This window comes from Populus nigra, chromosome 1, assembly GCF_951802175.1.
Source record: "Populus nigra chromosome 1, ddPopNigr1.1, whole genome shotgun sequence".
NCBI classification, from domain to species: Eukaryota; Viridiplantae; Streptophyta; class Magnoliopsida; order Malpighiales; family Salicaceae; genus Populus; species Populus nigra.
In genome coordinates, this window is record NC_084852.1 from 18,275,731 (window position 1) to 18,300,265 (window position 24,535).

The 24,535-nt window shown below is 34.4% G+C and overlaps 3 protein-coding genes across 6 annotated transcripts; 1 reads left to right on the forward strand and 2 right to left on the reverse strand.

The window, feature by feature from the left end:
* Positions 1–9,835: 9,835 nt before the first annotated feature.
* On the forward strand, positions 9,836–10,964 carry LOC133704491 (protein EXORDIUM-like 2). Its single transcript, XM_062129326.1, has one exon. The coding sequence runs from the start codon at positions 9,920–9,922 to the stop codon at positions 10,808–10,810; it is 891 nt and encodes a 296-aa protein (XP_061985310.1). The 5' UTR covers positions 9,836–9,919; the 3' UTR covers positions 10,811–10,964.
* Positions 10,965–12,770: 1,806 nt separating this feature from the next.
* Positions 12,771–15,434, reverse strand: LOC133704500 (polyadenylate-binding protein 2-like). Of its 4 annotated transcripts, none has more exons than XM_062129338.1 (6): positions 15,258–15,434; positions 15,026–15,128; positions 14,149–14,222; positions 13,531–13,722; positions 13,268–13,395; positions 12,771–13,148 (listed from the first exon to the last, which is right to left on the reverse strand). In XM_062129338.1, exons 1-6 carry the CDS (start codon positions 15,309–15,311, stop codon positions 13,100–13,102), a joined length of 600 nt encoding a protein of 199 aa, XP_061985322.1. In that variant the 5' UTR covers positions 15,312–15,434; the 3' UTR covers positions 12,771–13,099. The 4 variants fall into 4 exon arrangements, with proteins under 4 accessions (XP_061985322.1, XP_061985329.1, XP_061985346.1 ...); XM_062129345.1 differs by having other exon boundaries at positions 15,264–15,433; XM_062129362.1 differs by lacking the exon at positions 14,149–14,222 and having other exon boundaries at positions 15,264–15,433.
* Positions 15,435–16,515: 1,081 nt separating this feature from the next.
* LOC133693316 (ABC transporter G family member 1-like) lies at positions 16,516–19,653 on the reverse strand. The gene is made up of 8 exons (XM_062114505.1): positions 19,263–19,653; positions 18,980–19,059; positions 18,381–18,851; positions 18,189–18,275; positions 17,891–18,016; positions 17,611–17,802; positions 17,431–17,517; positions 16,516–17,348 (listed from the first exon to the last, which is right to left on the reverse strand). The coding sequence occupies exons 1-8, from the start codon at positions 19,600–19,602 to the stop codon at positions 16,656–16,658; spliced, it is 2,076 nt and encodes a 691-aa protein (XP_061970489.1). The 5' UTR covers positions 19,603–19,653; the 3' UTR covers positions 16,516–16,655.
* Between the last annotated feature and the right edge of the window lie 4,882 nt (positions 19,654–24,535).

A 24,535-nucleotide genomic window follows, 5' to 3' on the forward strand; every position in this document is an offset into this window, starting at 1 on the left:
AGAATTTTCAGGTAACGATCAGAGGAGCTGAGCCTATATAGTCAGTGATTTTGCAGACCAAAGTCACCCACACAAGAAACCATTAGCTTGATAAAGTTGAAAAGGTAGCTGAGATAGTTTTTGAAGAGAAGAATATATGCGGTTTGTGATGGAATGCAGCTGTGATCAGGATGGCTATAAAATGAGTCAAGTGTGCATTAATGATAGAAAAAGGGGCAATTAATTCCTGGAGTAGAAGGTAATCTATGGCCATCAAAGGTATTCGTCACAAAACCAAACCCTAGGATACGACCTCTACTTCCTGCATTATTGGCTTCATATATACTTTTGTCGTTGCACAACATTCTTTTTCCTAGCCAAAGCCAAATTAAATCTTTGCATTGTTTTATCGAACCCCACTCCCGTCGACCAGCACGCAAATGATTACTATTCCTGTATATACCCATTCATGCATCTGTGCAAGCAAATTCAACACATCACTCTCTTTGGAAAAGAGGCAAAGTGGTCCAGATTTTGGAAAATGAAAGAATACAGAGAGTTCTCATGCCTGTTTAGACTACTAAAATCTTGGGTTATTCGATAGAAATCTTGCCACGCATCCAAGAATATAAAATCGCAATTATTAATGTTATGCATAAGAGAATAACATTAAAGAAAATTAAGAGTATGTACATAAATCATTAGCTAGATCACTACGAATTAATCATTAACAAATCTCACGTTAAGAGTATGATTTCCCGACTCTCTCCCAATTGATTTAAACATGCATCCCTAATCCGATGATTGATTATGACTTCCAATATACAGCTCGTTGATTGAGTGGAAAAAATAGGGAATTTATATCTAATTTTTCTTCCACAATATTTTCATTTAACTTAAAGGAATTTTAACTTTAGTCCTAAAAGTCTTGAATATTTTTATGTTGAGAAATGCCTGGTATTTTAGGAGCATAGTTCAAAATGTTTTAGTTTAGGGATCTAATTGAGAATTAGTAGACTGATGGGAGTAATTTTAAGTTTTTATTTAAGTCTAGATTCCAAATATTTATACGTGTCTTGTCCTTAAAATTTCATAATGCATAAAACTTTGATCTCTTACATTGCAATCGTTTCGTGGAGAGTATTTTTCTAGAATATATTTTTTTAAAAAAAAATTGAGTTATATTTTAGTGTTTGGATATGTTAAAAAATACTTTTTTAAAATAAATTATTTTATATTGATAGTTGTATAATAATAATAATAATAATAATAATAATAAGAGAAGTGGTGGAAGTAGTAACAAAATAGTGTGGTAGTTATGGTTGTATTGGTACATAGTTGTTGGAGGATAATGATTATTGTGCAAGTAATAATTCATAATTATATTGATCTATGGTAATTATAAGATGATGATTGTTGTGACAATTATAATTATAATTATGGTTATAAAATAATGACTATTATAGTGGTTGCATCAGTAACAAGCTAATGGTAATGGATAACAGCGATATATAATAGTAATGGTAATGATGATAATAAAAATATTAATTTTATCAATGATTTCATTTATAACAAAGTAGTGGTAATAGATAACGACAATCATGGTAAGGATGGTGGTTGTTTCATGTGGACATCAAGGCGAAATAAGTGAGACAACTAAGAATATGAAAAAAAAAATCATCATCTAGTTTTATGATAACTAGGAATCCTAACTCGTTTTTTAAAGGTTCTAAGTACTGGGCTGGTTATGTAATAAAAAAAATAGATATTACTATATATATATTTACTTAAAATTAGTTGCATTGTTGTTTGTTTTTAGTGATAACATATGTTTAATGTACTTTCATGCTAATGTTTGTGTAAACTGATATATATGTATTTTTATTATAAAATATAAAATTACATATTAATTGCTCATATTACCCATTAAGCAGTTTAGTATAATAATATTCAATAATGATTCATTTATCATATATTGCTGTTGCAAATAAATACAATTAATGTGCCAAAAAAAACATTTCACGTTGATATTTATGATCAAACAACCTATTAACAGATTTTATTATCCTTTTAACTAACTTTTCAAGATAATGTGAAATGTTGTTTTATTTATTCTTAGTATGAATAATAAAATTCTTAGCCAAAACTTCAATAACTATTTATTTGAAAGATGAACATAAAATACTTTTATCAAATAATTTTATTATCTTTTTAGTCAACTTTTAAGAATAAAACCATTGATGGTTTATTTATTCCAAGTTGATCTTGAATATTAAAAATCTTGACACACAATCAAAACTTCGATAATTATTTATTTGAAAGGTGGGTAAAAAATATTTTTACCAACTAATTTTATTATCATTTTGGTCAATATTTAAGGATTAATCTCATTTAGAGTTTATTCATTCTATGTGGACTTATGAATAATAAAACCATAACCAAATATTTATGATTTGGAAATATTTTTATTTCAAGGTAATTTGATTGACTTCTAAGGATGAAACTCAGTAAAGGTTTATTTATCCTATGTTGACTATAATAAAAATTATTATTTAAACATGTTTTTTTTTAAATGGTCTTATTATCATTTTTTTAGGAAAAAAACCATTTTGAGGTTTTTTCATCCAATATCAATTTATGATAATAAAACCATATATATATATATATATACCAATGGGTTTTATCCTTAAAAGTTAATTTCAAAATGATAATAAGATCGCTTCAAAAACAAAATATATTTTCAACTTTTATTATCATATGTCAATATATGATAATAAAACCATAAACAAATATTTATGAGTTGAAAATATATTTTTGAAAGACAGTTTTATTATTATTTTTAGATTGATTTCTTAGGATACAACTGTTGGTTTTTTTTATCCTATGTCAACCAATAATAATAAAACCACAAATACGCAAATCACAAATACACGAGTTGAAAATATATTTTTTGAGGTGATTTTATTGTCATTTTTAGATCAACTTTTAAGGATAAAACCATTGAGGTTTTTTTTCTATATTAATGAGGTTATAAAAATCACAGGGAATGTTCTAGGATGAATTATTTCTAGAAATTCCCCTGCATCATTTATGATGAAATCAATGACCTTCACTTCAAGACAATGTAGGCTTTTTCTTAGGCAAATCTTTCTCTAGGGGAATATCAACTCTTCTAGAATAAATGCCTGCACAAAGTCCCATGGGAAGTGTTGATGGAGGACCCTTAAAAGATCAAGTCAATACCAGGAATATTTGTGTGAAGAATGACATTAATGGATATATTAAAGAGCTTTTATGAATGTATAGAAAGGGTTGGAAAAGAATATCTAAAGATAAGGAGAGGAGAACTCTGTCCTCTTCCTCTTTATTTCGCTTCTTTTATATCACCTTATTGTTCTACCTCATGCAACGTAGAAAAGGTGAAAAAGTAACCTTATATGATTAAAATAATATTATTTTACTGCTTGTACCATCATATCTAATTAATGTAAGTATGGATGACTTGTTCGTATTTAATGGAATTATGATGGGCATTATAATCATTAACCAGGCTCAAGGTATAGGAGGCTTAGGGTAAAGTGACCCTTCAGTTATGCACCCAATCTGAGGGATGTTGGGCTCAATTCACGCACGGAGGATAGGAGAAAACGGGTCTAGCTCGTGATTGCACCAAAAAATGATCAGAGGCGGTCACGTCTAGCCTAATATGGGGTTAGACATGAGCGTGTCCAAGTCCAACATGGAGGTGGTCGCGGTCATGTCCGGACCCAACATTGGGTCGGGTGTAAACACCTCCAGGTCTAACATAGAGGTGGATATAGTCGCGTCTAAACCCAACATGAAGTTGGGTGTAGATGTTTCCAGGTCTAATATGGAGGTGGACGTGGTCCTGTCCAAACCCAACATGAGGTTAGGCGTGGATGCGTCCAGGTCCAACATAGAGTTAGACACGATCATGTTTGAACCCAACGTGGGGTTGGACGGAAAAGCGTTCGGGCCCAACGTGGGGTGGGCTTAGTCAGTCCCCCTCTTAACTTTAAGTTGGGCGCCGTGAAAGACATAATCCCACCTCGGGTTATAACTTTCGTGCGTTATCTCTTAAATGAGGTTGATTTGAGAAACCATGATCCATCATATATATATATCAATCTATGACAACAAAACCACAAATAAAATTATCTATCAAAAATCAAACCCATAAAATCAATATTAAAATAAAAACTCACAAAATAAAAATCAACAACAAATTATATCACCATCATTTTACAAGTAGCAACTTTAACCCAACAAATCCACAACATTGTGATCTAATGCAAAAAATTAGGAACATCATTCACATAATATCCATAAACAAACTCCACACTTCAGTCATTTAATAATCATTCAAAATAACATGAATTAAACTCAATACACATTAAAAATTGTCCAAATCCCATAAAATTCATTACAATACTCATCAAAATTGACAACATGCAAAAATATTATTTTAAAAAACATGTTTAATGTTTGAAATCAACCTTTAATAATGGATGGAGCTGTCTGGAACCAAAAGGGACAGTGTTGGAAGCACTGACACGTGGCATACATGCGCCGCTAAGGCTGTTGGCACGTGGATCCACCTACAATTAAGCTGGAGAAACGTGATCAATGGAAACTGATGTGACTCCCTTTCATCTCCTCTTCTATAACAATAGTGAGAATCAACACCACTCTTTGAGAGAGATCAAAAAAGAATGAGAGGGAGGAGAACTTGTTATGTGCCTTCATTTAGGTAGGTGGCAGCTTGGTGAAAAAAATTAGCATAGGGTTTTTTTTGTGTTTTTTTGGGAGAGAGTGTCTCTTTTTTTCTTGTATTTTTTGGTGGGTGGGTTTTTTAGTGTTATCCTCCTTTATGTTATTATTATTGTTTTTTGCCTCCCGTTTACTTTTATACTCACTCTTATTTATACCAACACCAAAAACTCTTGTCCTCGTCTATTCTCTAACTTTCCACAACCTTCCTTTTTATTCTTGTATTTATTCATTAATTTACTTTTATTAATTTTATTTTTGAATTGTTTGGAATTGGGGTTGTCAAAATTCAAATCGGTCCTCATACCTTCCACAACAACATTATATTCACTAATAAAAATCTTACTCATTTTCTTCTAATTAATTTTTCCTTTTTGATTGATTTTTTTAAGAAGTTCATTAACATGATAACAACAATCAAATGATTGAAAACTATGAAAAGATCAAAAACTAGCCGGGTCGAGTTGAAAATATAATTTTTTAAGAATTTTTGTATTTTTTATTTACTTTTTGAAAAATATATTGAAAACAAGGGGTAAAAAATGAGTTATGATATTGATGGTGATGGTAATGGAATAACAATTGTAACAATGAAAATAAAGTAGTGAATACAATGATAATTATATAAATAAAAAGGTGATGCTTGTGATAGGCAAGCTAGCAACAATAATGAATTAATGATATTAGTAAATACATGAGTTGATAGTTAGTAAAAAAAATTTGTAAGTGTACTAACAAGATTAAAACTTAGTAGCGAAAGAGATTAAAAATCTATTAATAAAATTCAAATCCATATAGTTTATTTTTTTCCATACCCCAGAGAGAGAGAGATGAGCTAAAAGTCCTTCAAACTTTTTTCATATTATGGCAAAGTAAAAGTCAAAGAAAGAGAAAAAAAGGTCTGGGTGTTCTTCAAAATTTATTGGTACAACTTTTTGGAGACATGCTTGTCCTCTCTTAAATTCGGTTCTTGGTGTGGTTCCTAACTCCTAAAGCTTTTGATTGGATTTACTGTAAATTTGGTCATTGTACTCTTGATATACTCTTGATGTAAGCCTTCTACTCTTCTTTTTTCTTTATTTAGTCGATCCATTTGTTCCTTCAACCAATTTCACATGAATTCCTTAATTTGATGAAGGTTCATATTAAGAAATCTGGTTATTTATAGGGACCAACCTGGCATAAAAGGAGTAAGGGGACCATATTAAGAGAATATCAAGAACAAATGGACCAAATAATAAAATTAACCCTCCAAAGATTACCATGTCTTGATCAAGAATCTGCAGGTTCAGGAACCAGGATCATCTGCTTTTACCCATCCATTGGAATCAAGAAAAGAGAGGTACCACGGGCAATCTGGGTCTGTCTGGTCCTACGTGCATCGCAAATCAGCTGGCCATTTTTGACTACGGAATTGTCACCTTGTGTATTGGTTTTTGCACGTGAAACATAGCTTTGTAAAGTCACCACCTTAACTTTTGCTACCTTTTGAAGTGATTCTCTCTTCTTTCCATTTACTCTTCTTTTTACATCACAACATGGCGATTGAAACATTAAGACATGATCAGGGAGTTTGGATTTTTGTTTGATTTGTTTTTGTTTAATAATTATACCTAAAGCTGTTTTCATTGACCACCGGAAAGAAGTTGGATGATTAAGTTAATGGAATGTACGTAGAGCTTAAATAAATAATTGAGCTCTTCGGATCATATATATATATATATATATATATATATATATATATATATATATATATATATTGTCTCACTCCTAAACTGTCAGTTGAACACATTTGATGTATTTGTTTCCATGAGTTATGTTTCTTGTACACAATTTATAACAATGGAGAAAAAAAAGAGAGTTTTACATGGATTTTCCATAGTTCTACTAGCTTAATTTTAAAGGAATAATTTTTTTTAAAAGCCAATACTAATGTGCATAGAAATGACATGTTTTTTTCTATGCTACTTGTTTTAAAAATATAGAAATTTACTTCAAAACTATCATAAAGATATAACTTTTTTAAATTTTTTTAACAAAATATATTTTTATTCTCATTGCCTATGTTATCTTAGTCTTGAAACAATAATAAAACTTTACCTTAACTCATTTTTTTTAAAATTAATAATAATATTAATTTCTCCCTATGGCATCAAAGTTTTGCAGTCATAATTTAATTTACCTCAATCTTCTTTAGGTTTTAGATTTTTGGATGGTAGTATTGTGCCTTTCTCGTTACAATCAATCAATCAATCAATTAATTAAAAGAGCTAGGTCACTTCAAGTGTCAAGCAATAGTCGGATTATAATTAGAATGAATCAGCTTAAATCTGATTCTCGAATCCAAGGAATTGAGCAAACACACTTTATGATATTTCCACGTTGTTTCGTCAGAAAATTCAATGATTTTAGATTTTATAATGTATATAGGTCGTCCTCTACCAGAATTTCTTCCATTTGTAATGTAAGTTAATTAAATTTAATCGTCCATAATTAATAGTTGGTATTAGGTGGAGTAAAAAAATTGTGATGTAAAAGATTTTAAATTTTGTCCCATCTCCATTTGAATCCCAGTACCATATGGTACGTATTCTTTTGTAATCAATGTTGTATTTCAGGAACAAAATATATAGTAATCCCATTGAAGAAATTAAATTATTTAATGGGATTAATTATCTTTGAGTTTATCTTAAATTATCTTATCATCTGCTAACATCAAAGGGTATTTTATTGTTTGATTTTTAAACAACAAGATATTTTTTTTCTCTCATGGTGTTGAAATGCATGCCAGCAATATTTGCAAAACATGTAAAGTAGAAGTCAAGTGTGGCAGCACAGAGAGTCGGCACCGGCCCCATTTGGGCAGGGCATGCTTGGGCAAATGGGCAATGCAATATTGCATTTGCCCAGAAAGCAAAAAGGCTGTCCTTGGAGAATTTCAAAAACCCTATTGGGACGGCCACAACTTTTGCCTCCTCTTGTTTCCAGGCCACGAACCAACCCCACCCAGAACCGAACCCCACCTTTCTTGTTCTCTAGCTTTCCTACTCCTTTCACAAAATTAATTTAGTCTCAACTCAAACCTTTAATTCAGTTTAATCATAGAGTAGATCGAACACCTCTGCAAGTTTATGTATTGCATAATTGAGTCAATCCAACTAGTGGTAGATAAAAAAAAAATCTCATATTGATTATAAGTTGACCTCCTAGGTTACTTGGATAATTAAATACTAATTTTGATTTTTTTTTATAAGCACATTAATATTTTTTTATGATAAAAATCTTATCAAATAGTTGATCAAATCTAATTCAAATAAGTATTTTTCTCCTAAGAAAAATCTTTGAAAAAAAAAACAAAAATGAATAGATGTAATAAAGATCTTATTATATAGTCAATTAAATCAGCTTGATTGATTCGATAAATAGATATAAATAAGTTAATTAATTAATTATACATATATAATTGAGTTCATAATTGATTTTGTTTTAATCGGGTGATTGAATTTTCAAACCTCACTATTTCAACCTAAATAATAGAAAAGTAGTCAAAATACACAACTTTAATTTCAAAAAACATTTTCATTGCTCTCTGTAAAAAAAAGAAAAAGAAAAAAGAAAAAAGAAAAAGGAAAGAAGCATAACTCCCTTGCCTATCCTCTCTTCTCTTGGAGGAAGAAAGAAGAACACAAAACAAGCATGGCCACACCTTTCGAAGGGGGCAAGGGCCCATCATCCATGGCCATAGCTCTTGAGCAAGCATGGGGAACTGAGCCTAAGGACCCCACTGAATATAATAAAGATCATGCGTGTATTCAGCAGCAGAATATTAAATAACAATTTTAAATAAATGCTTATTTAAGAAAAGGGCACTGAAACACTACCATCGAAGTCTGCAGCAAGCTTACAGTAGTGTCCAAATGCTTGATGTCATCAAAGCTCAGAGACTGTGGGCCACATCTCCATTTACGCAGTAGGAGCTAGCTCTGGTAGTCGAGCACCAGACCTTAGCTCCTTAGCCTCTGTCTACCACCTTAAAGAAGATGATTTTACAATTTGTGGTCCATCGGTTTCTGATGCCATGGATCCATGATTTATATATAGAGAGGTTTGATTTGACGAGGGTAGAGCTTTTAGAATCAATGATGATATATATTATGATTTTTTTTTTGGAGAGTTTGGCTATCAGATCAACATAATTTATAATGTTTTTTTTAAAATAAAATAATATCATCATCTCATTAGAAAATATTTATTCGGGTTTTATCACTTCTATTTGTTAATTCAAAAGGGTATTTCCTTCCTTGTCATTAGTGCTCAAATAAAAAAAATAAGAAAGAATATATAAAATGTTCGTGAATATTTTGCTATAAACATGAATGATTTTTCTTTAAGATGAACATAAAGTGAATTTAGTTTTAGCTAATAAATAAGTTTTTTTATATAGAAAACATCATATCTATATTGTATTACTTATTTCATTTTTAAAAATATATAGTTGAAACTACTTTTTTTTCAATTATAACCTGTGAAATTGTAAATATACTATATTTAAACGTTGAATTTTCCATTTATCTCCGTTTACATGATCTAGTACAAGTTATTAAACTATGATTAATCTCATCAGCAGCCCTTTTCTTTGCTTTCATTTCATGCATGAAAACTTCAAAAATCCAAAAGTTATCATCACACTTTTCAATAAAAATCCAACCTAATTTTCTGGAAGTGTAATTTAACTTATTAAACTTGATATTTATTTTTTAAATATTATTAATTTGAGTTTTATAAATTTTAAAATTATTAAAAATTTATATGATTATTAATTTTAAAATTCATAAAATTAATTAAAATACATAAAAAAATAATAAAATATTCTATTAATTAAAAAAAAAAAAAAAACCCCAAACCCACCCTTCTACATACCACCACCAAAGAACCTTACAGCCTGTTAGAGACTCCTCTTCACACTTCCCTCCCAATCACACCATTCCATGTGTCCTTCCCTTGATATTGACACAGTTCCCTCCCAGCTGTCTTCCTTACTCTTCTCCCTCTTATAAATAGCCCATCGCCCTCTTCTTCCTCCACAAGCCAGTCCCATACCACCTTCCCTCTTAAAGAAACTCTTAGTTTCTGTTCCGTACCCCCACCGATGGCTTCTAATTACTACCTTGCCACTCTTGCTTTCCTCTTCTGTTTCATTAGCCCTTCACTCTCAGCTTTGGTTCAAGAACAACCTTTGGTGCTGAAGTACCACAACGGCATCCTCTTGAAAGGAAACATAACAGTTAATCTAATCTGGTATGGCGAGTTTACACCTATCCAACGGTCTATAATCGTTGACTTCATCAACTCTTTGAACTCAAAAGGGGCCCCACTTCCTTCCACCTCTTCATGGTGGAAGACAACTGAGATGTACCGTGGTGGTTCATCGTCACTCACCGTAGGCCATCAAATACTTCATGAAGAGTTAACACTAGGCAAAATCTTGAAGAGCCAACATTTGATAGCTCTGGCTTCGAAAACCCATTTCACCGTTAACTCCATTAACGTTGTTCTGACGGCAAAAGATGTTGCCGTTGATGGGTTTTGCATGAACAGGTGTGGGACTCACGGGTCAACAAAATCCGGGTCGGGTCGGGGAACCTATATTTGGGTTGGTAACTCGGACGTTCAGTGTCCGGGCCAGTGTGCTTGGCCGTTTCACCAGCCACTCTATGGCCCACAGACACCACCCTTGGGGGCACCTAACGGAGACGTTGGAGTTGACGGAATGATCATCAACCTGGCTACTTTGCTGGCTAACACCGTTACCAATCCATTCAACAGTGGGTACTTTCAGGGCCCACCCACTGCTCCTCTGGAGGCTGTTTCGGCTTGTACTGGGATTTTCGGGTCAGGGTCCTATCCAGGTTATCCGGGTCGGGTCCTGGTTGATAAGGTCACGGGTGCTAGTTACAATGCTTATGGTGTCAATGGAAGGAAGTATATGTTGCCTGCTATGTGGGACCCAAAATCAAGTGCCTGCAAGACACTTGTGTAAAAAAAATCGGGTCCTGGTTTTTTCTTCTCTCTCTTTCTTAGACTTGATGATGATGGACTAGTTTGTCCTTTTGGGTGACATGTAAATTCTCCTTATGAAAAATGCAGAAGAGATATAAATATTATAATAATAAAAAAAACAGATGATGTGTAAAGTGGGATTGGTATGGATTAATTTGTAGGATTCAATGGGGTAATTCTGTTTGGTTTCTAGGAAAGTTGGGGGTAATGAAAGCCGAAGGGGGTGTGCCTGCATGAATGATGCTGGAGGGCTAGGAGACCATAATGACAGCTTTAGGGGAATGATGAGGTGCATTTCACTATATTATGGGGTTTGGCCATCAATGATTTTGTAGGGACCATTAATTAGCTCAGGATCATGTTATGACATGAGAGGATAAGATCAAGCAATTTCAACACCTGTGACTAATTGCCTCCCTTGGATTCTTCCTGAAATTTTAACCTCTTCATTTTCTTGAGGTAAAATTGCTGCGTGCTGTAACTTTAGATGAACTAATCTGCCACGTTTTCACTCCGGTCATGACACCATCGGTGACTCTTTTTCTCTTCTTCTTTTTTCATTGGATTCGTCCTGTCAGATTGATTTGTTCTTGGAAAGTAATCAAAAAACACTTGCCTGCTTTTCAACTATGTGAAATATGTTCTTTAAATTTCATGTCTTTGCCCTAACAGTACGAAGATTGGTACTAAACAGTACATATTTGCAGTACCAATGACTTTTGTGCATTCTCTAACACACCATCACTATAATATATCCATTGTACATGGAAGAAAAGAAAAGCCTCGGAACCAACTCCTATATTTGTGTAGAAGCAAACATGCTTACGTGCAATCAAAACAGTCTGGGTCACACATTGCCATGATGCTTGCCTTCTTTGTCTTTAACTTCTGGTCATAGTGACGCAAGCTGTGGAAATCACGAAGCACTCTGTGCCTTGTGCCATGATGAGCGGGTGGGGGGGATGGTCTAATAATCATCAGCCATAACGATACATGGGCAAAGCTTAATTCACATCTACCAGCAATCTGACAGAGGTACAGTACAAAGTCTCATAGCTCACTAAGCAAGTAAACCAGCTCAAGAGGAAAGTAAAAAGCTGAAGCCCACAATTTTTTTGGCGAGCTAATGCGTAAGAGCAAGCACTCGTTTTGCGGTCATGATTGGATTATCAGCTGCAAGTTCAGAAGCAGCCACGGTTTTATCAACTCAGTAAGCAAGTCATGAATGGCACCTGTCCATTGCCCACCTGACCGAGTCTTGTAACTAGGCAAAGTGGGTCAAAGTTGTATCTATCATCCATTAACAAATCTAACATTTATGCATCACATGTAATGGCAGCAACTTAATTTTCAGTTTTATAATGATCTTAATAAACACAAGACCCATTTGGGTTTTACATTCGGATAAGATTCTAGATTGTTGGTAACTCAGGAAGAATTCGTTCGCGTTGCCAATGCTCGAGTCATTGAGTAATGCTATCTCATATACAAATACTTCAAGCCAACACAATTTAAACGACAAAAAGCTCACAAACTGAATCTAGAGTTGGAAATCAATAGGCGTGGCTTAGTAGTAGTAAGCTCCTTGCACCTGCAAGATCACAGGCCTTGAAAAATACCCCATAAAATCATACTCATGTCCCGCTAACATAGTTCATTGGTAAAGCAATTTAGAATGCTTTTTAATTGAAAATATATTAAAATAATTTTTTTTCAGAATTTTTTTAAAATTTTTTGACATCAAGACATCATGAAAAGCATCTAAAAAAATCAATTTAATACTTTTTAAGAGAAAAACACTCTGAAAAACATGTTCAACCACAAAAACAAGCACTAAGCTTTTAGGCGGATGGTACTCTCTTTAGGGTAAAAACAATTGATGGTCTGAAAAGCAGTCAAGATAACAATTGCAGCATCAGTTGACATCTCAAACAGAAAAGTTCCACAGAAAGAAAGCAGCCTTAATTTAAGCAAAGACACAGAGGCAGCAATGTACCTGACAAAAACTATAATATTGCAACCAGAGGAAGCTTTCAAGATAGCTCAGGCATGAATATTTTTAGGCAGTACAGAAGCAGGCATTTTGATTTCATTGTCTACCATGAACAACATAAAGCTCCAATTCTCACATTTCAACGCGTCAACCCAAGCAGGGAAAAATCTTCTGTTCATCTTTCCCAATGATTAAAACATGTGAGAAGAAAAGAGAGTACAAATTTTGTTAGATAAATCTCTCTGCTAGCAATGCTGCCTCAAACAAAATAGTATTTCAGCCATAGGGGCTGTAACGCATTGGCATTCTGTATCTCAAAACCTTCCTGCAGTGCAAAGAAAATATGCTAAATGACCATCATTGCTCCTTATAGATCAAGACAGAAAAAGCAAGAAGTATAAGCGTATTCATTAAGAAATTTAATGCACTTCTTAGATAGTGTACCCATATCCATAAGGAGAAAAGAGATAAGGAGGCATAGGAGCGCCATTGGGTGGAAACCCCATATATGGGTTGGGTCGACGAGCACGAAACTGCTTCATCCCAGGTAGATTGGTCCGCTTAACAGTTACCTGCAAAAGCACAGAACAAACCAATTTGTGGTTGAGAAATAGTTTAGAGAAAAGAAAGAATAGAACCTAAGGTTATCACGGTTAAGGGACTGAAGATTGCAATTAGATAGGGAGAAAAATACAGAGTTTCTTTACCTTCAATTGGCGGCCATGTAACTCAGACTCGTTCAGAAGGAGAGCCTCCTGCACAGCCTCTGGTTCAATGAATTCGACATATGCATAACCCTTTGGTTGGCCATACTTGTCAGAACGGATAGTGACCCTATTTATTGTCCCACATGCCTGAAAATGCTGCTGCACTTCTTCAGGGGTGCACGAATAGTCCACCTGCAACCATGTTAAGAATAAAAATCTTATAGTGCTATAAGAAAAAGGTGAGCAAGGCAGGGGAAGCTGTGTTGCTTCTTATAGATAGCCACGCTTTTGCCATGCCAACGTTTTAGTTTGCAAGAACATCTTAAATCCCTTATCCCATTGTCATATGCCAACACTAAAAGTTCAATCTCAAAAAGCACTTATCCCAATGTCTCTGTCGTGCATGTATGGCTTTAACAATTTCAATTACTTTATTTTTACAGTAAACCAAACAAAAAAAGTAGGGCAGGTAGAATATTGATTCTATCCCCAGGTCAAGAAATCATTTTGATAACATATGTAACACAAGCAACCAGCCAAAAAAATCCACACTACAAGTTTTTGACACTAAAATAACTCTTTGAAGGCAAACCATATAATAAGGAAAAGAGGCCTCACATTACCAACAAACACTGATCGAGAATCTACTTCCTCTCTATTTGCTTGGGATGCAGCAGCTGAAGCACTAGGATCTAATTGCACATAGAAACAGTAAGAAGGAGGAAGATATGCAAAAACAAAAATCAATCATTGCAGTTACTATTCCTACTCACTTCCATTAACCAATGAAGGGACACATAATATAATAGCTTAAGCATAGGAATTTGACATGTGATGTATCTCTCTTGTTAACTTAAGGGCCAAGACTTAGGCGCGTTATCGATTGAGAAAATAGAAAATGGTAAACAAATAGAATAACCATTCAGTCAAATGCAAGTGCTTGATACAAATGACCAATGTGGAATGCCCCTGTTAAATCTTCAGTAGCTTGAAGCTAAAGAATCAATGACATAAAAGTCCTAAGCCCTAAAATCTTTCTTGCCCTTAAAAGTCTACAGAACATTCTCATCTCGATAACGGAAGTTCTCCGAAACCATAAATCTATTGCATTTCTAACATTCAACTAACTTCAGGAAACATCTCAATCTAAGGCCAGTATTACAAAAATCTATAACAACATGAAACCAACATATATTACAAAACATTCACGAATCTAAGGCCAGTACCACGGAACACAAACTACCTCACCCTAAAGCCACACAAACACACACAAAAAAATCACTTCTAAACTCACACTAACAAGTCCATCCTCACCACAATGCCCCATTATCCCCCAATCTCCAATAAACCCATCATCCCTACCACAACACTGATTAAAAGCAAAAATCCTAACAGATTAAAAAAAAACACAGAAAAAAACCATAAACCCATAAAAAATAACAAAAACCCATTAGACCATAATTGCATATAGCCAAAAAACACCCAAAGTTACAACCTTGTACAGAGCCCATTTCCTTCTCAACCTTGGCCTGCATCTCAAGAAGAGCAGCAGCTTCATCTTCCATTTCCTTTAGTCTCTTCTTCATATCATCAAGTTCCTACAATTTTAACCATAACCCAAAATTAGATTTCTCTTTTTGATCTTAATTGAAATCCCATTAAGGTTTTTGTGTTTTATATCAATCAAAAACTAAAAATCGATTCAAAAAAAACCAGAAAAAAAATACTGGTACAGATTCGTTGGTCTCTGCAGCGGCCATGTCCACATCGTCACCGTCCATTCTGCCTCCCTCCTTCTCGAGTTCTCTCGGTGAAGAATGCGAGCGACACACAATTCTTGATGCCAAAATGTAGTTAACACTGCCAATCTCTCCACTGTTAATTCTTTCACTTGCAAAAAAGGAAAAGCAACGACATGTCATACACAGCACGGGATTTTCTTTCAAGTTTATTGAAATTTAGTCCCTGTAATTTCTCAAAACGTATTAATCAGTATCTGTAGTTTAAAATTTGTTAAATAATCTCTTGACTGTCGTTGACTATCTTCATTTAAATAGTTTTGTTTAAATGTGTGTATGGATACGAAAGGCATGATAAATCGTTTATTTTATAGTAGTAAAACTTAACTTGGGAATCTTGATAATAAATTGAAAGGGTTTAACATGATTTTTTTTAAAAAAAATTAAATATATCAAAATAATATTATTTTTATTATTTTTTAAAAAATTTATCTTAACAAGTTTAGAGTTGGTTTTTAATCAGGTCAAGTTAGATGTAACCAAATCAACAAATTAACTTGAATTTTTAACTAGGTTAATTAGATTTTTTTTCCTTTGTTTTTAACTGCATCAATCCAAGTTTAGGATTGACCCTCCAAATTAATTCAAAATTTACAATCATGGTATATACACCTAATTTATTACATAAATTGTAAATAGTTTTTCATTACCAAAAAAGAAATGAAATTACATATAGGTATAAAACACAAGATTTTCTTATAAGTTAATTATAATTTATTTAGTTTCTATAGTTTGTAAAAATTAATTAATGAATCTCTATGATTAAATAATCCCTTGACCGACCATCCTCCCTTTAATTTTTCTTTTTGGAAAATTTATGAAGGCATGAAGAATGTGATGTCACTAGGTTTGTGGTCACCCAATCTATACGCTCAATATTGCATATGAAAAGATTGATGTCTAAGGTTAAGCGAGGTTTACTAGGTTACAGGTTTATTAGGTTAAAGGGCTTTCACTTGAGGGGGTATATTAGAGAATAATATAAATTATATCTGGAAATCTTATCTAATAGCTTAAGCTATTGGGTTAAGATAATTCTTTGATACTTAACAATACACTAAACCTCAACATTGTCTTTAAGAGGTTGGACTAAAAGCTCCAAGCATAGCTTCTTGAAAGAAGCTAGCCTTTGAGCTCCCATATTGGTCTCGTCTGCAACTTTAAAAACCTAATATGAGAGAACAAATTGAGAGCTTGCAACAGAATTTTATTAGCCAAGACATTAATAAAGGAAAAGGTGCTGAGCATGATACTAGCTTAAGTACTGTGTAGCATGCAGAGTAAATTTACTCTTCAATGCTCGCTAACACAAGCGATTTGATCTTCCTAGACTACAGATTGATCCCCATGCGAAGGTGTAGTTAAGGGGATTTCCATGATTTGTGTTGTTTGCTTGGGACGTACCGATACAATAGCTGTAATAATAGGTTTTATCTTCTCTGTGGTCTTGATAATAACCAAGAACAAAATTCTATATAGAACCACCATTCCAAGCAAAATGGCAAGATCAACCCACTTGGAGACACCCATTTCCACTTGCCATCGATCTCTCAGAATTTGTTCACCGGGAATCGTCCGTGGCCCTCCGGCTTGATTGCTAGGAAATGTTAGTCCTTCAAATTCGTTCTTGAACATTCCTTGGTAGGCATACTTATGGAAGGCAATGTAGTACATGGGATACTTCCAGAATGGCTGAGGGAGATCATGTGGCAATCTAAAGAACCCCCCACCTAGAATCATGAAACCTTGAATCCCAGCTCCTGTTATTATTCCCATCAGAAAATTTGGCACCATACTCGCAACGGTCATCATTAAGCTCTCCACCAACATCATGCAAGCAAACAATACTAAAACAAAGTATATGAAGTGTTCATATCCCTTGTGAAGTCCAGGAAGGTAATAAGTTATTGCTCCAGGAATTGCCGATATCAGCAACAGGTATGGAAAGGCGGAGAATGTGTTGCCAAAAACAAAAGCAGTGGCACCATAGTGCCCATTTAACCTTTCTCTTTCAAATATCTGGATTCAAGAGGAGAAAAACATTTAGAAATAAACATACAATTTGGAACAAAAATATATTTGCACTGATTTATGTCTATACCTTCATATCTTCCACAAAAGAAGGGAATCCTCCGATTGTCATGAACGTTAAGAAAGAAGCTATGAACATTAGCAGAGAACCTCTATCCTGAAACCATATTGATTTTTTAGGCTCCATGTTAATTAAGTTGTAATTAATAAAATCAAATCAAGGCCGGTTGAGTTGTATATTATGTCATACCTGAATTGAATCATTATCAGATCCAAGGTTGTAAAACAAAGTGGCAAGGCCTAATGCTAATGCGACATAGATGGCGACCCGCAACCAATAGTACCCAAGATCTCGATACATGTTTACAAAAGATCTTCTTGTAAGCACAAGACACTGAGTAAGGAAGCTAGAGTGGCTTCTTTCCTCTAATGTCCCACAATCCTGTGTCCATCTGACTGTTAAATCCCTTTCAATGACTGTAATATCAAGAATTTATCACTTAGAAAATTGGGAGGGAATTGGAGCATACCTTTTCACATATTTCTGTGACTAGTCTTTTAACCTGTTGATAATGGTCTGATGATTTATACGCCTTTGTAAGAGTATTAATCGCTACCTCTGCGGTAATTGCATCTTCTAAACCTTGTTCAGGATCCTGTGAAGGACATAATCATAATTTTTATGAACATTTTAAGATGAATCTTGAAGCCACCATTGTCTACATTGGTGTTCAACCAATCAATACTTAATTGTCTCCTTCTCTTCTATCCTGATATACTAATTAACCAAAGATACCGCAAAGCCAGACCTTGGATAAGACAACATACCGTTTCGAAATCTTTGTTTATGGTTTTCAGGAAATGATCAGATGGGTTCTGGAGAGTCGGGCAAGGAAAGCCATTTAAGGCAAAAAACTATATTGAAACAAAATAAAGATGAGGATTAGTCAAGCTGTTAATTCCTATATGATCTACATATATTAGATCAACTAAGCCTACAAAATTTTGATGCTCAAATACCTCATTTGCTTGAGAAGCTGGGCCAAAATACACTACTTTACCAGCACTGAGCAGGCAAAGACTGTCGAAAAGCTGAAAGACTTCACCACTAGGCTGATGAATGGATGCAATTACAGTTCTTCTATTTTCATCCTTGCTGTCAAATCTAACAATTCGGCTCATGACATAATATGATGCTGCACTATCAAGCCCACTTGTGGGTTCATCAAGAAAGAGAAGTTTCGGATGTGTTAGTATCTCTATGCAAATGCTCACTCTCCTCTTTTGACCACCACTAAGTCCTTTAGATCCCCATCCTCCAATTCTTGTATTCATGGCATCTTGCAGCCCCATTTCTCTTATTGTCACCTCTGCTCTCTCTTTCTTTTCTGCCCTTGACATTGAGTCTGGCAATTGGAGCTGAGCTGAGTAGTACACAGCTTCTTTGACTGTTAATGTTGTGATTAAGGTTTCATCTTGAGTTACATAAGCCTGTATGCATCAATGAAAAAAAAAACCTTATAGAAAATATTTGTCTTTCCTAATGCTTTCAAATATTATAGTTTATGATATAAAATTCCTAATGTTTTCATCATTTTCTTCAATTTGTTTTTCCTTACCGATGTACCATAAGCCAGCCTTTGTTTGTGGCCATTGATTAGTATGTCTCCTGTTTGTCGTGTGTTTGAACCCAGTCTCCCTGCAACAGAAACTCAAGTCAAACTATAACATTTGAAACACATAAATTAGCTGTCAAGAAAGATTATGCAGATCAGCTTGATTAGTGTTATTGTGATCTTATAATGTATGGGAGCTTTTCAAGATTTGATCAACTTTAGAAGAGAGGATCAGATATGTTGTGATGTGCAAACTCCAAAAGCTGAGTACTATCTAATTAGTTACCTGCCAATGTATCAAGAAGTGTTGACTTGCCACAGCCTGAAGGACCCATTATAGCCAAAAGCTCTCCAGGCTGAGCATAACCAGTTAAGCCCTGAAGGATTGATTTACTGCCTTTTTTCCCATTGGAAACAGTCACCCACAAATCCTCCCAAGTCAAGAAAACACCATTATGATCAATGGCTGCACCTTCTCCTCCTCCCCTACTGCTTGGCGGTGGAACAACAGTTTTTACTTCTAGTGTGGCCTTAATTTCGTGGTTATAACGCGAAGATGTTGACTGATAATTAAGCCTATGATCGCTTGCAGATGATTGCTTGGAAGGGTAAGGAAGAGAAGACATGGTGGAACGTGTGAGTTGAGAGCGCAAGGGAATGAGTGGTGTGTCTTCAGATATTGTACGTAGGCAATGTCCAAGACAAAGGCTTGTTTTTATAAGGGGATGATGGGTCCCTCGACCTCGTGCTGCACGTGGTTGGATAGATTTTGTTTTCTTCTCGGTTTCAAACATATATAGTAATTTTATTTGTTAAAACGACCAATAGGAAGTCGTCACTTGTATGTATAAGTTCTACGTATGGACATTACTCTAACATAAAACCCTAAATTACTGTGTTAGGGTTTAATTTTATGTACACAAGCATATCATTTTTTTTCATTATTTTTTAATATAAGATAGTTACTACTCACATATATATTTAAAATCTCGCTCTCATATATAAGTTCATTCTTTTTAATTACAACTCTTCCTTCAACAAATTTTTTTGTAAAATACAATAGTCATCGCTGAAGTACTGTAGTATCATCAAGAGTTCATCACTCTTGTAAAAGCCTTCTTATTTAGAACTGATGTCTACTCTCTATTCCTATCCCAGAAGTCACAATTTACTACTCCACGAGTCATTTACTCTTCATCAAAGAGTTCAACCAACTTCTCTTTTTTATTACATATACAACAACCATGAAAGTATGGATTTATTCATACTTGTTTTGGTTATGCAAACACATGTTGTATTTACTCAGTGCACTACTAGAAAAGTGACGAACAGAATTACAAACAGAAATAATTCCATCTCTACTTTGTCGGTATATACCGACAGACAATACTCATCGGAGATACGGTTATTTTTTTGAAAAGTTGCAACGCTGTGATGATGTTGATTTTTTTTTCAGACGATTTTAGTGATGGAATGATCGAGGGATTCAAACCGGGATCTCCGTACAGTGACGTGGCACAGTCACCGGCGGACTCACCGACCGGTATACCGACGGAACATGTCCGTCGGTGAATCCATCGGTAAAAGCTAATATATACCCACTCTGCCGACACTCTCTTTCTCTATTTCTCCTTCTTCCCCATCCCAACTCTCCCTTCCCAAACTACAGTCAACCACCCATCCCAGCTCTCCCCCTCTTCTCAACACAAGCACTCAAGTTTCTTATACTTTTGTACGTGATCACAACATTCGTTCTTCGAGCAATTTATTGTGGATTTTATTGTTTTTTATAAGTAAATTTATCCTTTTTAGTTTTAACATTTAAATGTCAATTTTATTTTTTTTTATTTTTTTTAGTATATATATTTTGTTAACGTATGTACTTGTTTGATTGTTATTTGTCAAAGAAACTTGTAGTATGAATGTATAATTTTGTAGTTGTTATAGTTTGTTTTAGATTTTGTCAAATTGTATTTGTTTGTAAATTGTTGAAACTTTGTTTGAATTACACCGAATTAGATGTGTTGTGATGAAATAAATAATTGCTTGTTTAACATGTTCGTTTTAATTTTTATCAATTCTAAGTTGTGGTTTCCGTAAATTTATATATGTATAAATTTGTATGGACGTTGATAGTTAATAATTGATAATGAATATTTAACATAAATATTTTTTTAGTTTGTTGGATAATGTCAGGGCAAACCAATATTTTTATAAATTTATTTACGTAACATAGTTAATTAATACATGTTGTCGTTATAATTTTATAGAGGTTTGATAGAAGTTATGGATGATCGTTCATGGATGTATCGGAACTCGCCTCAAGGATTGTGGATGATGGATTATTGTAACGGGGTTCAGGGTTTTATTAATTTCGCAACATCTATTCCGAGAAATTTTACTGAAGGCGATATTTGGTGTCCATGCATGAAGTGTAAAAATAAAAAGTTTATGCATCAAGATGTTGTAACGATGCATCTTCTAAGCAAAGGGTTCATGGAGGATTACCTGTGTTGGTATGCACACGGAGAACTATTTGTTCCTAATGAGAGCATGGTAGATATGGTGGTTGGGTCAACTTCTAGTGCTAACAACGTGCATGAAGTTGGAAATGACAACAGTAATCCTTACAGGAAAATGGTTATGGATGCAATGAGAATGAATGAAGGTAATGTCAGTGAATGTCCAATCGTAGAAGAAGAACATAATGCAGATGCAACAGGGTTTTTTGATATGTTGAAAGATTCTTACGAACCATTATGGGATGACTGCACGAACCACAATAAATTATCGGTCGTAGCACAGGTATTCACCATCAAGTAAGATCACGGGTTGAGTGAGGCCGGTTATGACAAGATTATCGAATGGGCGATAAGCATTTTACCTGAAGGGAACAGGCTAAAAGAGAACTTTTATACTGCAAAGTCCCTGATGAAACCCCTTGGTTTAGGATACCAGAAAATTGACATGAGCCCTAACTTCTGCATATTATATTACCTTGAAAATGCTGAGCTGACCGAGTGCATGACATGTGGGCATTCCTATAACCGGTAGGGGAAAGACTCTCGTGGCATATAAAAAACTTAGATACTTCCCAATCACACCTAGACTGTAGAGGTTATTCATGTCACCAAGGACTGCTGAGCACATAATATGACACCAATCACATCATGCGGTTGATGAAGTGATGGTGCATCCTTCTGACGGCAAAGCATGAAAACACTTTATGCATTTCTATAGATGTTAGTTGAACATATATAGATGTTTACTTTCTATAGATGTTAGGTTGTATATAAGATTTTCCAATGGAGTCAATTGGTTTGTGGTTATTGTAAAGATTTGTAGGTTTGAAAATTATGGGTAGTCTCTAGTATAGGGGAGGTGCTGCCAAATTTTTTTTAAATAATCAAAGTTAATTATGTAATTATTCTTATAAATTTGTGCAGATGCGTAGAATGAAATCTACAACAAGTCGTCAACAGACGGTTGCAGCTAGTTCTTTTAACAGCGAGAAGGACGTATCCTTAGGTGTTGATCATGGTGATGAATCTGCGTCAATTTGTGATGCTACCTCTTCTACCGCAGTTTCACAGCGCAGAGGTGGTGTACCTTCATAGCATGGTTAATTCACCCGCAAGTATCAGGCACAATGAAAGGATGACCTTTCAATGTCAGTTTGTTTAGGTTTTAGTTTTTTTTATACTTATAACATAATTTATGAACAACTAATTAATATTTTATTAATTTTATTTAATTTCATGTTCACAAACATTAAGGCTGCCCGGACAATAACATCGGTGTTTAAATCATCGATGAAGATTCCATTATTTCAATGGAGTCAGGTTTCCAAACATCCTGACTGGAGACCTAATATCGATGCATGGTTTCGACGATTTCAAGTAGGTGTTAACTTTTAATTTCTAGCTTATTTTTAATAAATTATTTTTATAATTTCATATCTTATACTATTTTTATTTTAAATGAATTATTTATATACACAGCATAAATTTGAGTGGGATAGCGCGGACAACAATGTTGTGAGGAGGGTATGGGAGAATCACGCGGCAACTAGGTAACATTGAAAGTAATATTTATTTTTGTTTTATAATTTTATGTTCTAAATTCTAATTTGTTACTATGAAAGTAGGTTGCGTGATTTTTGGTATGACACACAAAAAAAAAAACAAAAAGATATGTGAGAGATAACGGTCTTGAAGGATGGAATGAGGTGGCGGTTTGGCGAAAATTCAAACCGCCATTCATCTCGGAGGATATATGGATGACATATATTGAGCACGTGACGTCTGAGCGGTTCACACGACGTATATAGTCCGGTGCCGACAACCGGTACCGGCAAATTCATGGTTCGGTGACCACACACACCGGCGAGTCTGTCCCATTCAGTGCACATGCGAAGCGGATGGTAAGATTAATTTAAATGAAATATATCGTTAATTAATTTATTGTTGCTTATAAATATATTTAACTTGCAACCTTTTTTTTCCTTACAGGCTACGTCTCTTGGACGTGAGCCGAGCCCAATGGAGCTGTTTGTAGAGACGCACGTGCGGAGTCAAGACCGCCAAAAGGGGGTGCAACAGTTCGTGGATAACCATGCTCAACACTTCATTGTATATTTTTTCAATCATTTTATTTCGTAAGTTATTATTTTCTTGACTTGAATATGATGATTTTTTTAAAAAAAAAAATTCAGGAGACCTATAATAGCTGGTTGAGGGAGAGATATGGGGACGATCCTTCGACCCATCCGGATTTCGATCTAGATTTGTGGATGGAGGTAGGATTGTCTGGTGGACTTGAAAAAAATCAGATCTACGGGCTCTCCAACACTACGGTTGAAAACTTGCAGTCGGCCCGTAGTGTCTCAACCGTTGGGAGCTCTTCATCAATATCGAGCACCCAGTCTGAGGAGTTCATGGCCTTGAAACAACAATATAAACGACTCTTGACGAATTATGATCAGCACCATCAAATGGTCATGGAGATGAGATCAAGGATGGGTGATGATACATGTGCATCCCTTTTTTGGTCGTACGGTTCCAGGAACAACCAGCCTCCTCCTTCTCCTCCTCCAACTCCTTTGTTATTCTTGTTTAATTTTGTTTTTGAAACACATTAAATTTGTAATGAATATTTGGATGAATATTATTTAACATTATTTGTATATTTTTAATGTTTAATACAATTTTATTTTGTTATTTATTAGGTTAATTAGTTTTTTTTACTATTAATAAATAATTTTTTAAAAAATATTTTAAATAAATACCGACGGCCTTACAGACGACACCAGGCCGTCGGTATTTAACCGAGAGTTGCAAAACAATTACCATCCATGCCACAATCACCAATGGATATCTTCTGTCGCATCGCTACTACAGACAGAATATATTCATCGATAGTTTACAGAGAGTTCTGAAATATTTATCGCTTATGCCACAATCACCGACGACCATTCCATCGGTGATTGCTGTTGAAAATACAGACAGAAATATTCTGTCAGAAAAGTTCGCCATCTGTAAAACCGTCGGTTTGGTTTTT

Excerpts from the sequence above, each read along its gene's own strand:
- LOC133704491 (XM_062129326.1), top strand. The coding sequence starts at position 9,920 with ATGGCTTCTAATTACTACCTTGCCACTCTTGCTTTCCTCTTCTGTTTC.
- LOC133704500 (XM_062129338.1), bottom strand. The coding sequence starts at position 15,311 with ATGGACGGTGACGATGTGGACATGGCCGCTGCAGAGACCAACGAATCT. Across the intron at positions 15,129-15,257 it reads AGACCAACGAATCTGTACCA|GAACTTGATGATATGAAGAA; the intron begins GTATTTTTTTTC and ends TTAAAATTGTAG. Across the intron at positions 14,223-15,025 it reads GGAAATGGGCTCTGTACAAG|ATCCTAGTGCTTCAGCTGCT; the intron begins GTTGTAACTTTG and ends ATGTGCAATTAG.
- LOC133693316 (XM_062114505.1), bottom strand. The coding sequence starts at position 19,602 with ATGTCTTCTCTTCCTTACCCTTCCAAGCAATCATCTGCAAGCGATCAT. Across the intron at positions 19,060-19,262 it reads ACTTCTTGATACATTGGCAG|GGAGACTGGGTTCAAACACA; the intron begins GTAACTAATTAG and ends TTTCTGTTGCAG. Across the intron at positions 18,017-18,188 it reads TAAACAAAGATTTCGAAACG|GATCCTGAACAAGGTTTAGA; the intron begins GTATGTTGTCTT and ends TGTCCTTCACAG.